The following is a 16,960-nucleotide window of genomic DNA, read 5'->3' on the forward strand; positions in this document are numbered from 1 at the left end:
CGGACCTGCCACTCTAAATGGGGGCTAATTAAAAGTGTAACAACAATATTGTGTGTTTTTGCCGGGTGTGTGACCTCCCACTTTTTTAACCATCAGTCTTCGTGGTGCGAACGATTACTATTGTTTTATTTTCTTCCCACTAAGCTTTGATCAATGGTGGTCAATGGTGCGTGTGTATAGCCCCGGTATTGCGGTTGTGCTACACGTAGATAATGATGATAATGATGGTGGAGGAGATGGTGGTGGTGTGTGTTTGAGATCGGAAGTCTGGCTACTGTTTTGCTCCGCCGTGGACGGCCTTCGATTTATGGTTCTCCTTTAAGTGGAACATCGTAAAGTTTTATGTGAGCGGTCGGTTTCTCGGTGCACTCAGTGCGGTTGAATGCCGTTTTCATGAATTAATCTGAATTTAGAGTTTTGGAATATTTATAGTATGAGTATAGTTTGCAATCAATGTTAAAGATAATAATACTCACATCGAAATGTAACTTAAAAGTGTGTGTATACATTACGAACATGTACAAATCTGTTTTCAAAATTAAGATCCCTCAAAAGTAAAAGGGAAAAACCAAATGTGAGAACTAAAATTAACATAGTCAAATGAGACAGCAAAAATTAGTATGCTGGTTTTTACACGTAGCGTATGCACGTAAAAAGCAATCCTTACAAACGTATTTGAAATATGGGAATACTATTGTGAATAAGAACAAACATTTTCAAAAAAAATCCTGTACAATTCACTTTGAAGTAAAATACATACGTAGTAGTTAGGCTTCAATATCAATGTAAGGCTTGAAATTTCTGTGATATTTGAGTGCCTGTATGCATTTTGTGGAATCTCCACTGGAACAGAGGGGATTCAACACATCTCGCAGTCTAGTGAATAGTGAAAGCTTTCGCTGCTCAAGCTTGTGGAAGCATCTTGCAACCAAATTAGTAAAGCTAAGCTACCAACAATTGCGTGTAATTTCGTAGTCCAAGTTTCATCTTGCGAAGAAAGCGATGCATGAAGATCTAATCCAAAACATGATTGATAAAAATAATAAAAAAAAAATTTGAATTTCGTGCGAATATTTTACTAAGAATCCACTGATGGAATGGATGTCATTGTGTACGCAGTGTTTTGCACTGACTATTTCATAAATAAAAATTCAAAATAGTGGAACTTATGATTTTTAACAGTTTTAATCTTTCCGTCACGGTTGGTTTTTTAAAACCTTTTAAACTTAAACTCGGCGTCAAATCATTCACAACCAAGCTGATCTATACGATCATGTTTCAGACAATTTTGCCTTCAAAATATCCAAAGTCACCATATGTTTAATCAATTTTGAGAACAAAGATGTAAATAAAAGGATTTCAAAGATGTTCGAAACGGTAGATCCCAAATCATATCAAATGTAGCATCTGCAATACAGTTATTTTAGTTTATAATTTGCAGGCTTCGTAGCCGTGCAGTCAGCAGCGTCAGCCGCCTAAGCTTTTCATAAACCTTGGAATGTGGGTTCGATGCCCACTCCGTTCGGTGAAAAAATTCATTAAATGGAAAATTCTCCACTGGACCACTGGGTGTTTTATGTGTCATGCACTATCTTATGTTAGTGATCGTTCAGTCTGCACAGCACCTGGTTGAAAACAAAACAAATCAATGATTACAAATTAAATTCATCCAGATTCAAAGCCGTATGTAAAAACAAAAACCGTAACGACAGGCTTAAGGCGAAACTGGAAGCAAATCCTCACTTTTCGGTTTTTGATTTTTTATTAAATAACGAAGCAATATTTTCAAAATCGGTTTTCGTGCACATGTAGAGTATGGATCAGGGTATCTTCTGAATTTTTTACGCGGTAGAAAATGTTTTTCGTTTTTGCAGAAACCATTTTTGATCAAAATTTCACAAAAAAATTCAGAAGATACCCTGATCCATACTCTACATGTGCACGAAAACCGATTTTAAAAATATTGCTTCGTTATTTAATAAAAAATCAAAAACCAAAAAAATGAGAAAATGCTTCCAGTTTCGCCTTAAGAGACAACCTTGAAATGGTATCAAATATTTGCCCTCTCAGATGCACAATTTGTTGCTACTTTTTCCCAGATGCTTTGTAAGTATCAAATGTTTAATTTGGTTGCTCTCTTCGCCGCTTAAGTACTTCATCTTTTGCTTAAGTGAATATCCAATTCTTCGCTTAAAGCATTCTAGTGGAGTGGACCTGGTGTGATGGTCAAAGCACGTGACTACCACATCGAGGACCTGAGATCGAATCCCACTCCCGACAAACTCACAAAAATGTGTGTTCTTTCTTCGGACTAAAGCATGCACCCCGAGATGAACTAGCCTAGGGCTAAAAATCTCGTTAATGCAGATAAAAAAATCTATTTGAAATCGGTTACTTCAGAAGGACACAGCTTCCTTCATTCCTGCTCATTCAAGTTCTTCCAAGTCTTAAACATGTACAGAAGTTGATTAAACCACTCCTGAACAACATTAGGTAACTTTAACTAAAATTGTCATTCAATTATTCTTGTTTCAAGGATAACGCTCGTTCATAAAATAACAATTTCATACTCTTGAAACGAAATTTACACCGAGTACGAACCGAGTCTCTGAATGGAACAGATGAGAATTTAAATTTATATAAAAAAAGTCCTTGACGATGATATTTTAGTTTTAAAAATGTATTTCATTGTACCAATTATGGCCGTAGGCTAGGCCGTAGGGCTCCTACTATGGTGATATAAATGAGCCAATTTTTGATTGTCAGATATTAAATATAACAAGCTTTAAAATAAACATGATAAAAGGCCACTTTTTGAAAACGCTTGGCATAGAGTACATTTTTTTTTTTTGAAAATACGCTTTCTTTTAAAATAAAGCAGCTATTTAAAACTTATCCTGAAGTTTTGATCCGAATCGATTTGATATTTGCCAAGGATTTGAGCTTTTGGTCATTTTAAAGTCATTGAGATTTAAAATGATTTAAAAAGATTCTTGTACACTTCTATATATCCGGAAAATTATATATAATTAAAACAAAATTAGTGATCGAAATTCGTACCACTTTCGCTACTGTCCGTCTACGTTGGACAAACAGTAGCAAAAGCGGTCCGAATCCCGATCACTATTTATGAAATAGAGGGTGAGCGGGTTGGGCAGAGAGAAACTATTTTGGTCACTTTCTGCTATCATTTAGTAAATTTTATACCAAATGAGTTATTTTCTTTTGTAAGCGGTGAGATATATAAGATACTTACGAAATCTTTATCATCAAGTGGACCGGTTTGTCAGGTTGAAATTTGAGAAGGACTTTAACCTTTTTATTTATTTTTCAATATAACCTTTTTGAAGATGTAATTTGCTTGTCTAAAAGTTAATCATTCGTCAACTTTTACAATAGACTGAATGTATAACATAGCATAACTTCGTCCTCTGTTGATTTTTGCATAATTTGTTGCCGAAGTTTCTTTGTAACAGCAGACCGAATAACATTTGGCAGAACGAAAGTTGGTTGAAATTCAAGTGCTCAAATCAACAGCTGGCCGAGAAGACAAATTGCTGTCCAATTTGCACGAATGAAATATATTATCCGGGAGAAATTTTTGCATAAGATACAGCGAAACTGAAGGTGATACATGTATGACAGGTGAATTATATAATGTAATACGATTTACTAATTACTGTGTGCACTATTGCGATACAATGTGGTATCTTATGTGAATCAATAATATTCGTAAAACAATAATATAATAATAATAGGTGAATAATGTAATCTTATACGATTTACTGTGTGCACTATTGCGATGCATTGTGGTATCTTATGTGAATCAAAAATATTCGAAATGTATTCTTATACGATTTACGGTATGCACTATTGCGAAGCAATGTAGCATCTTATGCGGATCAATAACACTAGTTTACAAAATAAAATGAAAGTCGTGAACTTCTGTCAACGACCAAAATTTTTGAAGCACAATGTAGCGCTGATTTCGAAACCGACCTTCAAAAAAATTTAAGTAGAACAGTTTTTGAGTTTTAGCTCAATATCGAGTTTTACAACTTTTCAAAATATGTAATTTACTAAAATTAAAATATATTGCGTTTTGTTTAACCAATTTTAAATCTTTTTCCATAAATTAAAAGCTGAATACAATACCAATCGATCATCTAAATACAGGTTTTGCGTCAGATTGAAGAAAACTCAAGATATTGGCGAGTTTTGGGGACAACCTCCTTGAATTTCAGCAAAATTCCCAAAAAATTTTGAAGAAATGTATTTTTTTTTTCAATAAGAAAAACACAATTTAAAAATTCTTTCTTGACGTTTATTTGACACATCATATGAAGGGGAGTCACAGTAAAAATTTCAGCTCAATCGGAGCATTGATTACGGAGAATAAAATGTTTGAAGTTAGCGACATTGCTCAAAAAAAGAACAAAAATCGATTCCAAATCATCAACCTTGTATGGAAAGTCGAAAAAAATTCCGCTCTACTGTAATTTTTTTCTTACGCGTTTTCGAACTCAGGGCATGATTCTACACCAAAAATGATCATCAGCTTACCGAGTTCAAAAATGCTGTAAACTAGTGTAATATTCGTTAAAACAGTTTCAAAAACAAAACAGAAACGCAATTAAACATACATTTTTTCATTATTATCACTTATTAAATCGCATAATGTCTGCATAAACGATTCTCGCACATTTGAGTTTATAAGTTTACTTGAAAGAGTTTTTTTTTTGCATTTATGTGAGCTTATTCATCAATCAATGTAAGTGACAAAACAAAATAAAATACCAAGTGAAAATACGTGGACATAATCATCGCTGCATGAAATTAAACAAATTCAACTGATACTATGTGAGTTTGCTCAGACGCTTATACGAGTATGTTATGTGTAGCGCAATAAAACATGAAAACATCGTTTATTACGTTATAGTTACACCACAGATAAGTTAATTTATATTATTATACGAGTTTAAACAGACTACATAAAACCAGTAAGTTGAACAAACAACACCATACATTTGCGACGAAAATTGTCCATTTGTTGCACTTATGGGTGTTTTTGACCTAAAAAAGAGCCTTCTTCTTCTTCTTGATGGCTCTACGCCCAACTGAGACTTTGCCTGCCTCGCTTCAACTTAGTGTTCTTTGAGCATTTTCACAGTTATTAATTGAAGGCTTTCTTTGCCTGCCATTGCATAAATTTGTATATTGTGAGGCAAGTACAATGATACACTATGTCCAGGGAGTCGAGAAAATTTTCCCGACCGGAACAGGAATCAAACCCACCGTCTCCAGAATGTCGATCTATAGCCTTAACCACTAGGCTAACTGGAGACCCAAAAAAGAGCCTTTTAAGATATAATACATATATGCTGTTGCAACTCCTGGTTGTCTGAGAACTAGAACGAAGCGTGTTCCCCGGGTTTCATGTTCATAATCTTACGGGAAACGCTGGAGGACGCTTGTTGAATGTCAGTTGACCGAGTTTCAGTTGACCGAACGATAATTGACCGAAGTACAAACGGTCCAACGAACAGATGGCCGAGAGGACAAATTTATCAATTCTTAGAAGGAACCCAAATTCAATAGAGGGAAAAATATCATTTAATCGTTCATTTGTTGTTATGTTTACCTGTCTGTTTGATCATCTGTCCATTCTACTTTTCTCATTTGGGCAAGTGTAATTCTGCTAAATGTTTTTTGACCATCCGTCCTGTTTAGTTTTTGACACATATCTTTATTTTTCACACGATTTTCACAATCGTATATCGTGTGACAAAATTTCCCAAAAAAATACACTGCGTTTTTTAAGCAGATTTATTGATATAGAGCTTGAACTGCCCAACCTATTCCATCCCTAAAATATATATGACCAGCTAATCTCGAGCCGCCACGAGTACCCTCTCTCCATTCTGTAATAAATATTGTACATAATAATACATATGTATATTACCCATATAACATGAATTTCGGCTCCGTAAAGCAATATACACGATAGATCCCTAAATGAATGAAAAGTTAAAAAAAAACTTGTGCTTGACTGACCACGCGTAGACGCTACTCCAGTATCGTCAGACCAGCTACACCCAAGCAACACCCATGTTATATATTAGTTGCGACAGCGCAAGTTTTGGTTGCATAGAAGTTTATTTTACGTTATTCCAACACAATTTTAGAATTACGTTAAATTAACTTGTATACAACCAAAACTTGCGCTGTCGTAACTCTTATATAACATGTGTGTTGCTTGGGCACTCACACAAGCCACCAATGAGATAGATGCTTTGGTCTAACTGGTTTTTATGTAGTGAGTGAGTGTTGGTGATCAAAGGCAAGAATGGCGCCTCGTACGTCAGATTGTCTGGTCAATGTACACGGTGTTCAATAAGTTCGGATACACAGTAAAATTGAATTTATTTCCCATATGTAATTCAGTTTTGCAAAGTGTATGTATTAATTGAAAGCTCACATAATACTGATCAAATACAGTATATGTTTTGAAATAAACTGTCCTTTATCCTTTTGTAATAATTGCAAATGTGTCTCAAGTTCCTTTTGGCCGGCACGCACGTCTGTCATTGGTATTTCGTCTAGCTTTTATTGAGTAATGGTGTTAAGTTGAATCAAATTAGGTTGTTGTCCTCAGCATTAGTGGTAGCAACTATGGCCAAACGAAATAATCTATAAGATTTAGATTGGGTGAAATACGGACTCATTTTATTTTGATCTTTAAAATTGCTAAAATTGCCGCTGTACCTGGTTTAATGATTTTTGTTTTGTCAAAAAGCAAGGCTGCGTTATATCTCAGTTTAATCCATAGTTATCTTTTCCAAAACTTGATTATATCCCTATTGTGGCAAATTTGAACCAAAATTGGCTTTATATAATGTTTTTATGCCTTTTTCATAGATTTAAGCACATTTTGACTAAACTTGCAAATTTATCACCATATCATAACTGAAATAGCAGTGTAAAGGTTTTGTCTATTAATTTAGTTATTTTAATATAGTATAGTGAGATGTAAACTCAAAAGTCAACGTTTTAGACTTCTGTAGCTTGAGCAACTTATCGAAAATTATTCCAGCGTGCCGGAGCTAACAAACTTTAGATACATCTAAGGCTTATAAAAAAGTAAGAAAAAAAATTTTATTCAAAACCATATGCTATATTTGATCAGTGTTATATGACCTTTCAATAAATACTTTTACTTTGAAAATCTGAATTACAGATATGAAATTAATTGAAGTTATATGGTGTATCCGAACTTATTGAACACCCTGTATAGGAGCGGAACGAAGTGATGAATGCAATCGCTTGCACTACGTCTACGCAAGTTCATGCGGATGTCGTAATAGTGTTGGGAAATGGTTGTGTGGCAGAGGGTTCACGTTGGTGCGTGAATGCCAAACATTCGCTGATTGTGTGTTGATTACTCTGAAGAGGATGTAGCGCAATCCGCTGGTTCTATAACTTTTATGCGATAAGTAATACATTTTTTTTTCCACCCCTCTGGTGGGGAAACTAACCCGCTGCGTCCAATAAGCTGGACGTTTGTGGCATGTCCCATTTTGATATTTGCATCTAGCTAGCTAATTACCATGTCTCAAGTAATCAGCTTCTGCCACGACGCGTCGTCTTCCAGTCAGGTGCAATGGAATTTATAAACCCCAAAACCTTACCAGAATCTGCAGACCAGATCTCACTGGGTTGCAAGAAAAATTCGCCTGCTCGTGTATAAAGTACCACAACTGAAAAGCAGATGTTCCGAGGTTTCACATTCCGTATTACACAAAAATTTATTATTATTGTTATTTATTCACGACACTTTACCCTGATAGGCATTCGTGTCGGAACAGATTAATAGATTAATGGATTAAGATGAAAATTTTACACCAGCCAACAGACTGCTTGGTGGCTAGGTATGCGGAGTACGAGAGCAAGTCTCGGCTTCATATAAACAATTCGCTCTCACTTGTAGTTAGTGGGCACAAACGCGGGTTTGGTTGGGGATTGGCATCTATGCCGAAAGAGAGATGCTTTGTGACAAGAGAACTGTTCATGGTGTGGGCTCGGGTTCAGTTTGACTTACCATTCCGCAAAATCATTGCCTGTGCTGTGGCTTAGTTGGTTAGTGGTCTAGTGAATACGGAGTCGTGGTTTGAATCCCTCTAGAACGCGATTTATTCGCAAATTCATCTCTCAATTTGTCAATTAGCAACATTCTGAGCCTTCTAACTACAAGTTTTTCCGTAGGATGAACAGGATGGTCCCTAGGATAGGATGTGGTGACAACTGAAATTCGAATGCCTTGTTATTTTTTCGTTCATTTATTTTCGACTATGAATATCCAGTGTTGCCACTTAACTTGATTCAAAATCTTCCAAATAATGCAAATTTAACTACCAAGTTTTGATTTCACGACGTTAACGTAAACACTATTTGTAATTAGTAAAGCAAGACTTGTAAAATGCTTAAATCTAATAAAAAATCCAAACAATGTCTCGTTCCCTTCTCGTCTCACACCCCATAGAAATCACATTCGAACTCGGGCGCGGACATAGTGGGTGCACCCGATCAAACACATCCGTCCAATAAGTAGGAAACAACACCAATTCAATCACAGCTTCGAATTTGTTGAATATAAAATTTGTCCCATCACTTCCAGATGTCAGTTTTGCCAGAAATCGCCGGCAGCAGCACGGCAGTTCCGCGGCGTGATGTGCAAGCAATTCTAGCATCGTCGGCGTCCGTCAGTGCAATATTTTTAGTCCTTAATGTCCGTCCGCATCCGCCAATCTCGTCGCCATGGTGGGCGCGCATTGTTGTTGGTAGTTGCTCAATCAGCAGCGGTCGATTTCCGGTCGATTTTCAACTCTGACTCTGACTGGCTGGGGGGTTGATATGGATCCACGCGGATGTCATTAAAATGAGTTATGATTTGTGACAACATTGACATACTTGTCCCATTCGTCAGTGCAGACTTTGGGATCGAGATTCAATGTGATCCAGCTAAATGTTGCGCTAATTGAAAATCCAGAACATGAATGATTCGTCATCGAACAAAATGAGCGAACCGAAAATGAGAGCATGATGAGATATGAAAAAGAATCTTGATACACTGAAACAAAAGATCATTTCCATGTTGCGTATAATCTTATGAGATATTCAAATATTACTTAAGACTTTGCTTATTTCTATCAGTGTAAGGTATATACTTCTATCTAAGAGTTCAAAAAAAAAAGTTCGCTTGCTCCAATTCTAAATACCACTTTCGGAGAGATTTTTATCTCCACTACACTTGATAAATGAAATTTAAATTAGAATTAATTTTATTTGAAAACAAATAAATTGACAACATGTCATAAAACCTACTTCTTTTAAATAAAATTAAGTAGTCGAAAATAACAAGAATATACTAACGACTCGTATGAAATTCATTTTCAGTCAATGAACAACATTTTTACATGTGAATTCACATCTCAAGACATTCAAGCTCGTCAGCTTCAGAAGGACCCTTACAACTAACTTGGTTTGCAAAAGAACTTCTAAATCTTTCAGAAAATGGCAATGAGTGAAGTCTCACCTGCGCATTTGCTTCAGTGTGCCCGAAAGTGACAAGGCCACTAAGTCCGGAATGTTCGACTAATAAATAACGGTTGGAGGCAAATAAATTATACTTCTTAGTCGTGCCCTCAGCAGTTTTTTTTTTGCGCTCACTGCCTTGCACCCCACAACAGCACCAGCGCCAGCAGCAGCGGGAGAGACGCGAGACCGTTGTTCTTTTCTCCGCGGCGTTGTTGGCGCTGCTGTCATCCATCCGTGACGACGTGTCTCCGCGCTTCAGCTAGCGCTATAGCTCAAGTTCGGTTTGTTGACTGATTCCGGACTCCGGAGTTCCACTCTAGGGATGATGGCGTAGAAGAATCTTAGAAGTTAGAGCACACACATGTTGCATTGAGCAGGTACCAGCCGGGGCTGGTATGGGTCTAGGCTTCTTGGAAAGTGGTACAATGTTGCATCACAACGACACCACCGGCCTGGCCCGAAAGACCTTGGACCTAATTTGCGTCGAAAGGGAACATACGTACGTACAGACGGAGGACATGATGGAAAGAGGACAAAGTTCGACTATGAGGGGTCTTTGACGTTTTCGGTTTTTTTTTTCTTCTATGGTTCTGGCAGGAGGTGGGTCATAATTCAAATTCGACATAATTGCTAGTGACGGGTGATTGAGTTATGGTTTCCTTTCGCAGCGTGAAATGGATTCTTTTGGTGGAGGTGGGCTTGGGTCGGCGATCGGTGAAAGAAATTTCAAACTATACTTCTTGGGAAGGCAGCTCATCTGTTCATGGGGAAAGTAGGGTGTACACTTTGTGAATTTCAAAAAAGTATTTTTTTATAGGTACTTACAATATGAATGAGGACGGTTGAACATTTTCCATCGAAATCGGCTGAAAGAATCTACGATCGTTAACAAATGCCGGTCATTTGCATAAAAAACTTTAATTAGGCTTCTATTTTGCCAAATTACTTCCCCTTAAGGTCAAACGTCTTGAAATCCCGCTTCAGCAGTGCATCAGAACTTCAGACGCACAAATCTCATGAAGCAAGATTCAAACAACAGAGCATTTTATTATTCTGTTCTTGCTCACTTGTAATGAGCTTAAAATGAGAAGCTCAGATGTGCTAGTTTTGTTTACGAAGAAATTTGTGCCCTCGAAATCGTGAGTAGGTGCCAAAGTCGGCCATTTTGGGATTCTAACAAGTCTGTCCTTAAAAGAATTTGTCATTTGATGTCAAACCTTTTGAAGTTCTTTTTCGAGAAAATTATGACAAAACAGACTCACAAGTTTATTACTTCAGTCTACGGTTTCTCACTCAACTGACAAAACAGCATGAAAAACGTGTTTCTTTCCTTAGTCTCAATAAATCGTTTCAGAGATGTCTTATCATTAGCTATCAGCTTGTGAAAGCTTTTATTAAGGACTATTCTTGTCAAAAATAACCTTTATTTTTTGGATTTTTATGCTTTGATTTCATACTTGATAAAATGTTGCTAATTAACAAACTGAAAGATGAGTTTGTGAAAAAAATTGCATTCTGTTGGGATTCGAACCCACGATTCCGTATTCGCTAGACCAGCGCTTTATCCAACTAAGCCACAGAACAAGTAACGATTCTATGGAATAGAAAGCCGAACCGACTCCGAGATCACACCATGAACACTCCCTTTTTCGCAAACCCATCTCTTTTCCGGCACACTCATGTATGCGCCGGCTTACCATAGGCAATTGACACTAACATTTACTCACTTTAAATGTTAAAGTTAGAATACTGCGGTCCTGGTGATTATTGTAGTAGTATCCTACCAGTTTGCCGACCATTACATTTTAATGTTAAGTTTGTAAAATGAGTTATAGATAAATGAGTCATATGATTGCCAAGTGATTCAGAACATCATGTTCAACTTGATCGCAAGTAAGTATTCTGATCAGAGAAGACAGATTATCCAGTGGATAACTGACACTGAGAAAGATTACAAGTGGTAGTCGAAATCGCGTACCTGTCAAAGGATAAGCAATTAGGGTGGAATTAAAAGGTATAAAACTGATTACACTCATTCGAAGAGGGTATTCTGCTTAGAGGGTTCGAAAAGTCGATACAAGACTCTGAGTTTTGTAAATCTCAGGAATCTAGCTATGAAATGAATTATGAGAAGTTTGATTTGTGTTTTCAATAAATTCATTCAGATGTTATAAACGATGACATTTTTAAACAAATTATTTGTATCTTTTTTAATTTTAAAACAGATTCTGAAGGCAGGACCTTCTTCAGCTCTTAATCTGAAAACCTCCTCTCTCTCTCCTCTTCTTGGCGTAACGTCCTCACTGGGACAAAGCCTGCTTCTTAGCTTAGTGTTCTATGAGCACTTCCACAGTTATTAACTGAGAGCTTCCTCTGCCAATGACCATTTTGCATGTGTATATCGTGTGGCAGACACGAAGATACTCTATGCCCAAGGAAGTCAAGGAAATTTCCTTTACGAAAAGATCCTGGACCGACCGGGAATCGAACCCGTCACCCTCAGCATGGTCATGCTGAATACCCGTGCGTTTACCGCCTCGGCTATATGGGCCCTCTCAAAAGAATAAAAAAAAACAGATTCTTACATTGTTTTTGTATGTTTCTTATGAGCTTCGTTTAATTCAAGGATTCATTCAGTAATTCCAGCGTGAATATGTTCCAAAAACTCTTGTACATCTTTTCCCAAAAACCTAAATAATGGCAAATGTTCAGTGTTGCAACGCCGTGGTAGGTTTTAAAAATACGTTGAACAGGCCTAGTCTCAGCATAACAGCGTACACGCGGTTGTAGTGGTAGGATGCGATAGAATAGGGAAAAGGAAAAAAGGCTAGCAGAAATCTGTTTACTATTGAGCGGAAAGTAGCGTCATCGTGAATACTCGAAGTTAAATCGAACAAATTAGGTTCAGAAGTGCCGTTTGTTAGCAATAATATTGTGAATTATTTTGTGCCAGGAGGTCGAAAAGTTGGTGCGAATCACTACAAAAATCTCTTGGGTAAGCAATTGAAGTGCAGTGACCAATATAGGATTAGTAATGTTTACCAAAAAAACTTCCTCAGCCTCGGTGGATTTGCTGCAGACACACAACAGCAGCCGGTAGGGCAAATAGGGGAGAAAGGTCCATTGTGGTACACTGTGAGTAGTAGCATGTAGAAAAAAGCTAAAAAAAAGACTTACCTGTTTCTTGAATTGTTTATGTATCCCATTGGTCAGGTTAGGGTGAAGGCGCCAAGTACGATCTCGGGATAAATCAGAGACGAAGTAGTGGGGAAGGAAACCACTTCTTGTAAGTATTAGGTTTAGTTAGATTAGGAATATTATAATAATTCATTCAATAAATTTCAGTTTTGAGCGTTGCTGAAAACCAATCAGCTGCTGTGAAAAATTTGGTTTCCCTTCGGGAACATTCTCAAAAAAGAAGTGATACGAAGTGTCGCTGTGAGAAGTTCGTCCTACCCGCAAAATGAATTCTGATTCCGAATCCGTGAAGGACAAAATCGTCCAAAATCTCACGGAAACTTCGTGTGGGATATGCGGTGCCTCGATCTGTGACGAAATAATGGTTGAATGTGATGGATGTACGAGGTGTTTTCATATCCGATGCGTGGGTATCCAGTCAAGTAAACTACCCAAAAATTGGTACTGCCACAGCGAGGCCTGTCAGGAGAAAGCCCTGGAGTATCAAAAACGGAAGAAGCAGACTCGCAGTCGGAAGCAAACCGAAGAGTCTGACAAAGCCAGCGTCAACTCTCGCTCGGGGGCATCTATCGTTGAAACCAGAGTCAGAGCGCTAGAAGATCGTCAAAAGCGGCAGTTGGAAGAGCTGGAAGTGGAAATGCAGCTGCGGAAGAAGGAGCAGAAGATGCAGCGGGCGTTCGAAAAGAAGAAGATGGAGATGGAGCTGCAAATGAGTGCAGAGGAAGAAGAAGAAAGAGGTGCTTGGCAGGCGAAGATACTCCAGAAGAAGAGAGGCCAAATCCAGCGCATGAAAGCGAACCGGGAGTCGTTCGAGAAGCAGATGGCGGACTTGGACAAGGAGTTAGCGGGGCTCTCGGGCGGCAAGGTGCTAAAGCCAGCGTCGAAAAGCTTTGCGGATGTTATGTTTGTGAGTCCATCCGGCAAATCCAACCAAAACGCGTTGAAGCTGATGAAGGCGAACATCATGGAGTCCGTGGAAGACGACGAAGGTACCGAGGGCGAGAGTGAGGTTGACGAATACTGCGAAAATTCGGATCGGCACAGCCAGAGTTCCGATTCGACTATGGGGGAGAAGGTCAAGAAAAATGTGTCGTTGAGAAACTGGAAGCAGGTCAACAGTGGAAGCCAAAACGGGCTGGGGCAACAGCAGCCCAGACCGACAAAGGCACAGCTCGCTGCCAGGCAGGGGTTAACATACAAGCTCCCCAAATTTTCGGGCAAACCAGCACAGTGGCCACTGTTTTACGCCGCCTACAAAGCGTCCAACGCAACATGTGGCTACATGAACCATGAAAATCTGATGCGGCTGCAGGAAGCGCTCGAAGGTGATGCTCTCGAGTTGGTGAGCGGACAGCTTCTTCTTCCCGAAACAATCCCAAGGGTCATCGAGAAGCTGCGTCGCCATTACGGCCGTCCTGAGCAGCTTCTTGAAAGTCTGCTGGACAAAATCAATCGACTAGACCCTCCTCAACCGGACAGCCTGAAGAGTTTCATCCCATTCGGAAACACGGTGGAACAACTCTGCGACCATATGGAGGCGGCGGATATGCGGCAGCATCTCGTGAACCCGTTGCTGATCAAGTCACTGGTCGCAAAGCTACCGGATCGTGAAAAGCGCGAGTGGGTCCACTACCGTAGAGGACGTGGCGAAGTAACTTTGCGAACACTTACGGACTTCCTGATGGATATAGTAGCAGATGCTTGCGAAGCCAACGTCGACATGGAGTTTGAGCAGCTACACCAATCCATCACAATTCCTCAACCAGAGGAAAGTGAGGAGCACGCCGGACTATACTGTCACAGCGTGACCACCAATTCAGCAGCAAATGTCAGCAAGGAGAAGACCCACCGCAGAGAATTCCACAACTCGTCGATGCATCCGGTCGAAAATACGTTCGGATTAAGTGCAAATGACCATGCAAACTGCGCGGTCTTGTTCCGGATCGTTCCGGTACAGTTGCACTGCAAGGGAAAAACAATTTCAGTGTTGGCGTTCCTGGACGAAGGTGCTTCCGTCACGCTGATGGAGCAAAAGCTCGCCGACCGTCTGGGCGCGGTCGGAGTACAAGAGCGATTGACCATCCGGTGGACAGGAGACGTTTCTAGAGTGGAGGATTCACGGCGGATGAGTCTGTGGACATCAAGTTCGAGTGCTAACGCCAGCGACAAAACGTTGCTGCACACCGTCCACACAGTCCAAAACCTGAAGCTACCGCACCAGAAGCTAGACTACGAGGAGATCGCTGCGCAGTACGCCCACTTGCGAGGACTTCCTATAGAGTCGTACGACGGTCAGCCACAACTGCTCATCGGTGCGAACAATATTCATTCGTTTGCTCCGATGGAAGCAAGGGTGGGAAATCCGATGGAACCGATCGCTGTTCGGACAAATCTCGGGTGGACAGTCTACGGCCCAAGATATTCGACCAGCGTGGCAGCCAGTAACTATCTGGGCTACCACCAGCAAATTATCAGTGTAGACCAGCATAAGCATCTCAAAAGCCGTTATGCGACGGAAGATACAATGAGAGCACTCTCTCAGCAAACAGATGAAGAGAAAGAACTCCAGCGAAGCCCGGAGCGCACCAACAAGCCGACCGGCGATTGCTTCGAAACTGAATTGCTCGGGAAAATAGATGATCTGCAAATTCCGGACAGTTATCCTAGGACACTGCCTACAAAGAAGCGCTTCGAGAAAAACCAGAAGCGATGTGGCAATTTCGCGGCTCCGCCAAAACAGAGGTTGGTAATCGAGGGGACAACAACAAAGTGCGTGTCGGTGCAGGAAGCATATTCTCGACGAGAAGAGCAGCCAAAAGCACAGAAGGCAGGCAGTTGGTCTGTATTGATGAACACGTGTAGCAGAAAGTGGAAGCGCCAATCGGGAAGTTCGCCAGAGAATATACAGCAACAACCCAAGTGCATCGATGAGCAAAATCCACTCAAGTTGGGTGACTCTGAATTCGGGATCCACAGCGAAAATCGAAGGTCGTTGAAGCGAGAAGATGTAGAGGTAAATATGCAGAGCTCGGATGGACGAATCCGACAAGCACGCGTGAGTACCGCTGATGATACAAAATCGAAACTTGACGTCGTTGAAAGGAACGGTAAATTCGTGAATACCGAATGTTACGGGCTGGGGTGTTGCAACGCCGTGGTAGGTTTTAAAAATACGTTGAACAGGCCTAGTCTCAGCATAACAGCGTACACGCGGTTGTAGTGGTAGGATGCGATAGAATAGGGAAAAGGAAAAAAGGCTAGCAGAAATCTGTTTACTATTGAGCGGAAAGTAGCGTCATCGTGAATACTCGAAGTTAAATCGAACAAATTAGGTTCAGAAGTGCCGTTTGTTAGCAATAATATTGTGAATTATTTTGTGCCAGGAGGTCGAAAAGTTGGTGCGAATCACTACAAAAATCTCTTGGGTAAGCAATTGAAGTGCAGTGACCAATATAGGATTAGTAATGTTTACCAAAAAAACTTCCTCAGCCTCGGTGGATTTGCTGCAGACACACAACAGCAGCCGGTAGGGCAAATAGGGGAGAAAGGTCCATTGTGGTACACTGTGAGTAGTAGCATGTAGAAAAAAGCTAAAAAAAAAGACTTACCTGTTTCTTGAATTGTTTATGTATCCCATTGGTCAGGTTAGGGTGAAGGCGCCAAGTACGATCTCGGGATAAACCAGAGACGAAGTAGTGGGGAAGGAAACCACTTCTTGTAAGTATTAGGTTTAGTTAGATTAGGAATATTATAATAATTCATTCAATAAATTTCAGTTTTGAGCGTTGCTGAAAACCAATCAGCTGCTGTGAAAAATTTGGTTTCCCTTCGGGAACAGTTCAGAATTCCGCATAAAAAAATCAGATGTTGAACAACTTACTCTTTAAAACAACTTTCTAGCAATACTTTCAGAAAATTCTTCGGAAACTGGTTGAGGTAAACTTACTGTTTCTATGATCTTCAGAAATATGTCTTCTAGAATAGTTAGGAATTAAACCAACATTTGTTTCGTGAAATGCGTTTGAACTTCCTCCAGACTTCTTATTTTTTTAGATATTTTAACAAAGCTGTTTGCAAAAGACTTTTCTTAAAATTCCGTTAGTAGTCTTGTCAGACATTTTCGGCACTTCATTCGGAACTTTCTTTATTAGACTTTCTACATTCCTAC

The 16,960-nt window shown here is 39.5% G+C and overlaps 2 protein-coding genes across 4 annotated transcripts in view; both read left to right on the forward strand.

Moving 5' to 3' along the window:
• Positions 1–16,960, forward strand: part of LOC115254961 (protein tiptop) — a 151,707-nt gene that overhangs the window by 113,046 nt on the left and 21,701 nt on the right. The window lies entirely within an intron of this gene.
• LOC115254954 (uncharacterized) lies at positions 12,311–16,504 on the forward strand. 2 transcript variants are annotated; one of them, XM_062850064.1, is made up of 4 exons: positions 12,311–12,589; positions 12,654–12,729; positions 12,808–12,880; positions 12,940–16,504. In XM_062850064.1, the coding sequence occupies exon 4, from the start codon at positions 13,058–13,060 to the stop codon at positions 16,010–16,012; it is 2,955 nt and encodes a 984-aa protein (XP_062706048.1). In that variant the 5' UTR covers positions 12,311–12,589; positions 12,654–12,729; positions 12,808–12,880; positions 12,940–13,057; the 3' UTR covers positions 16,013–16,504. The 2 variants fall into 2 exon arrangements, 1 of the variants encoding a protein (XP_062706048.1); XR_009997437.1 differs by having other exon boundaries at positions 12,311–12,880; positions 12,940–16,217; positions 16,282–16,504.

Source organism: Aedes albopictus, chromosome 2 (assembly GCF_035046485.1).
Source record: "Aedes albopictus strain Foshan chromosome 2, AalbF5, whole genome shotgun sequence".
NCBI lineage: Eukaryota > Metazoa > Arthropoda > Insecta > Diptera > Culicidae > Aedes > Aedes albopictus.

What these genes read in the sequence shown, in the direction of transcription:
- LOC115254954 (XM_062850064.1), top strand. Translation starts at nt 13,058, where the DNA reads ATGAATTCTGATTCCGAATCCGTGAAGGACAAAATCGTCCAAAATCTC.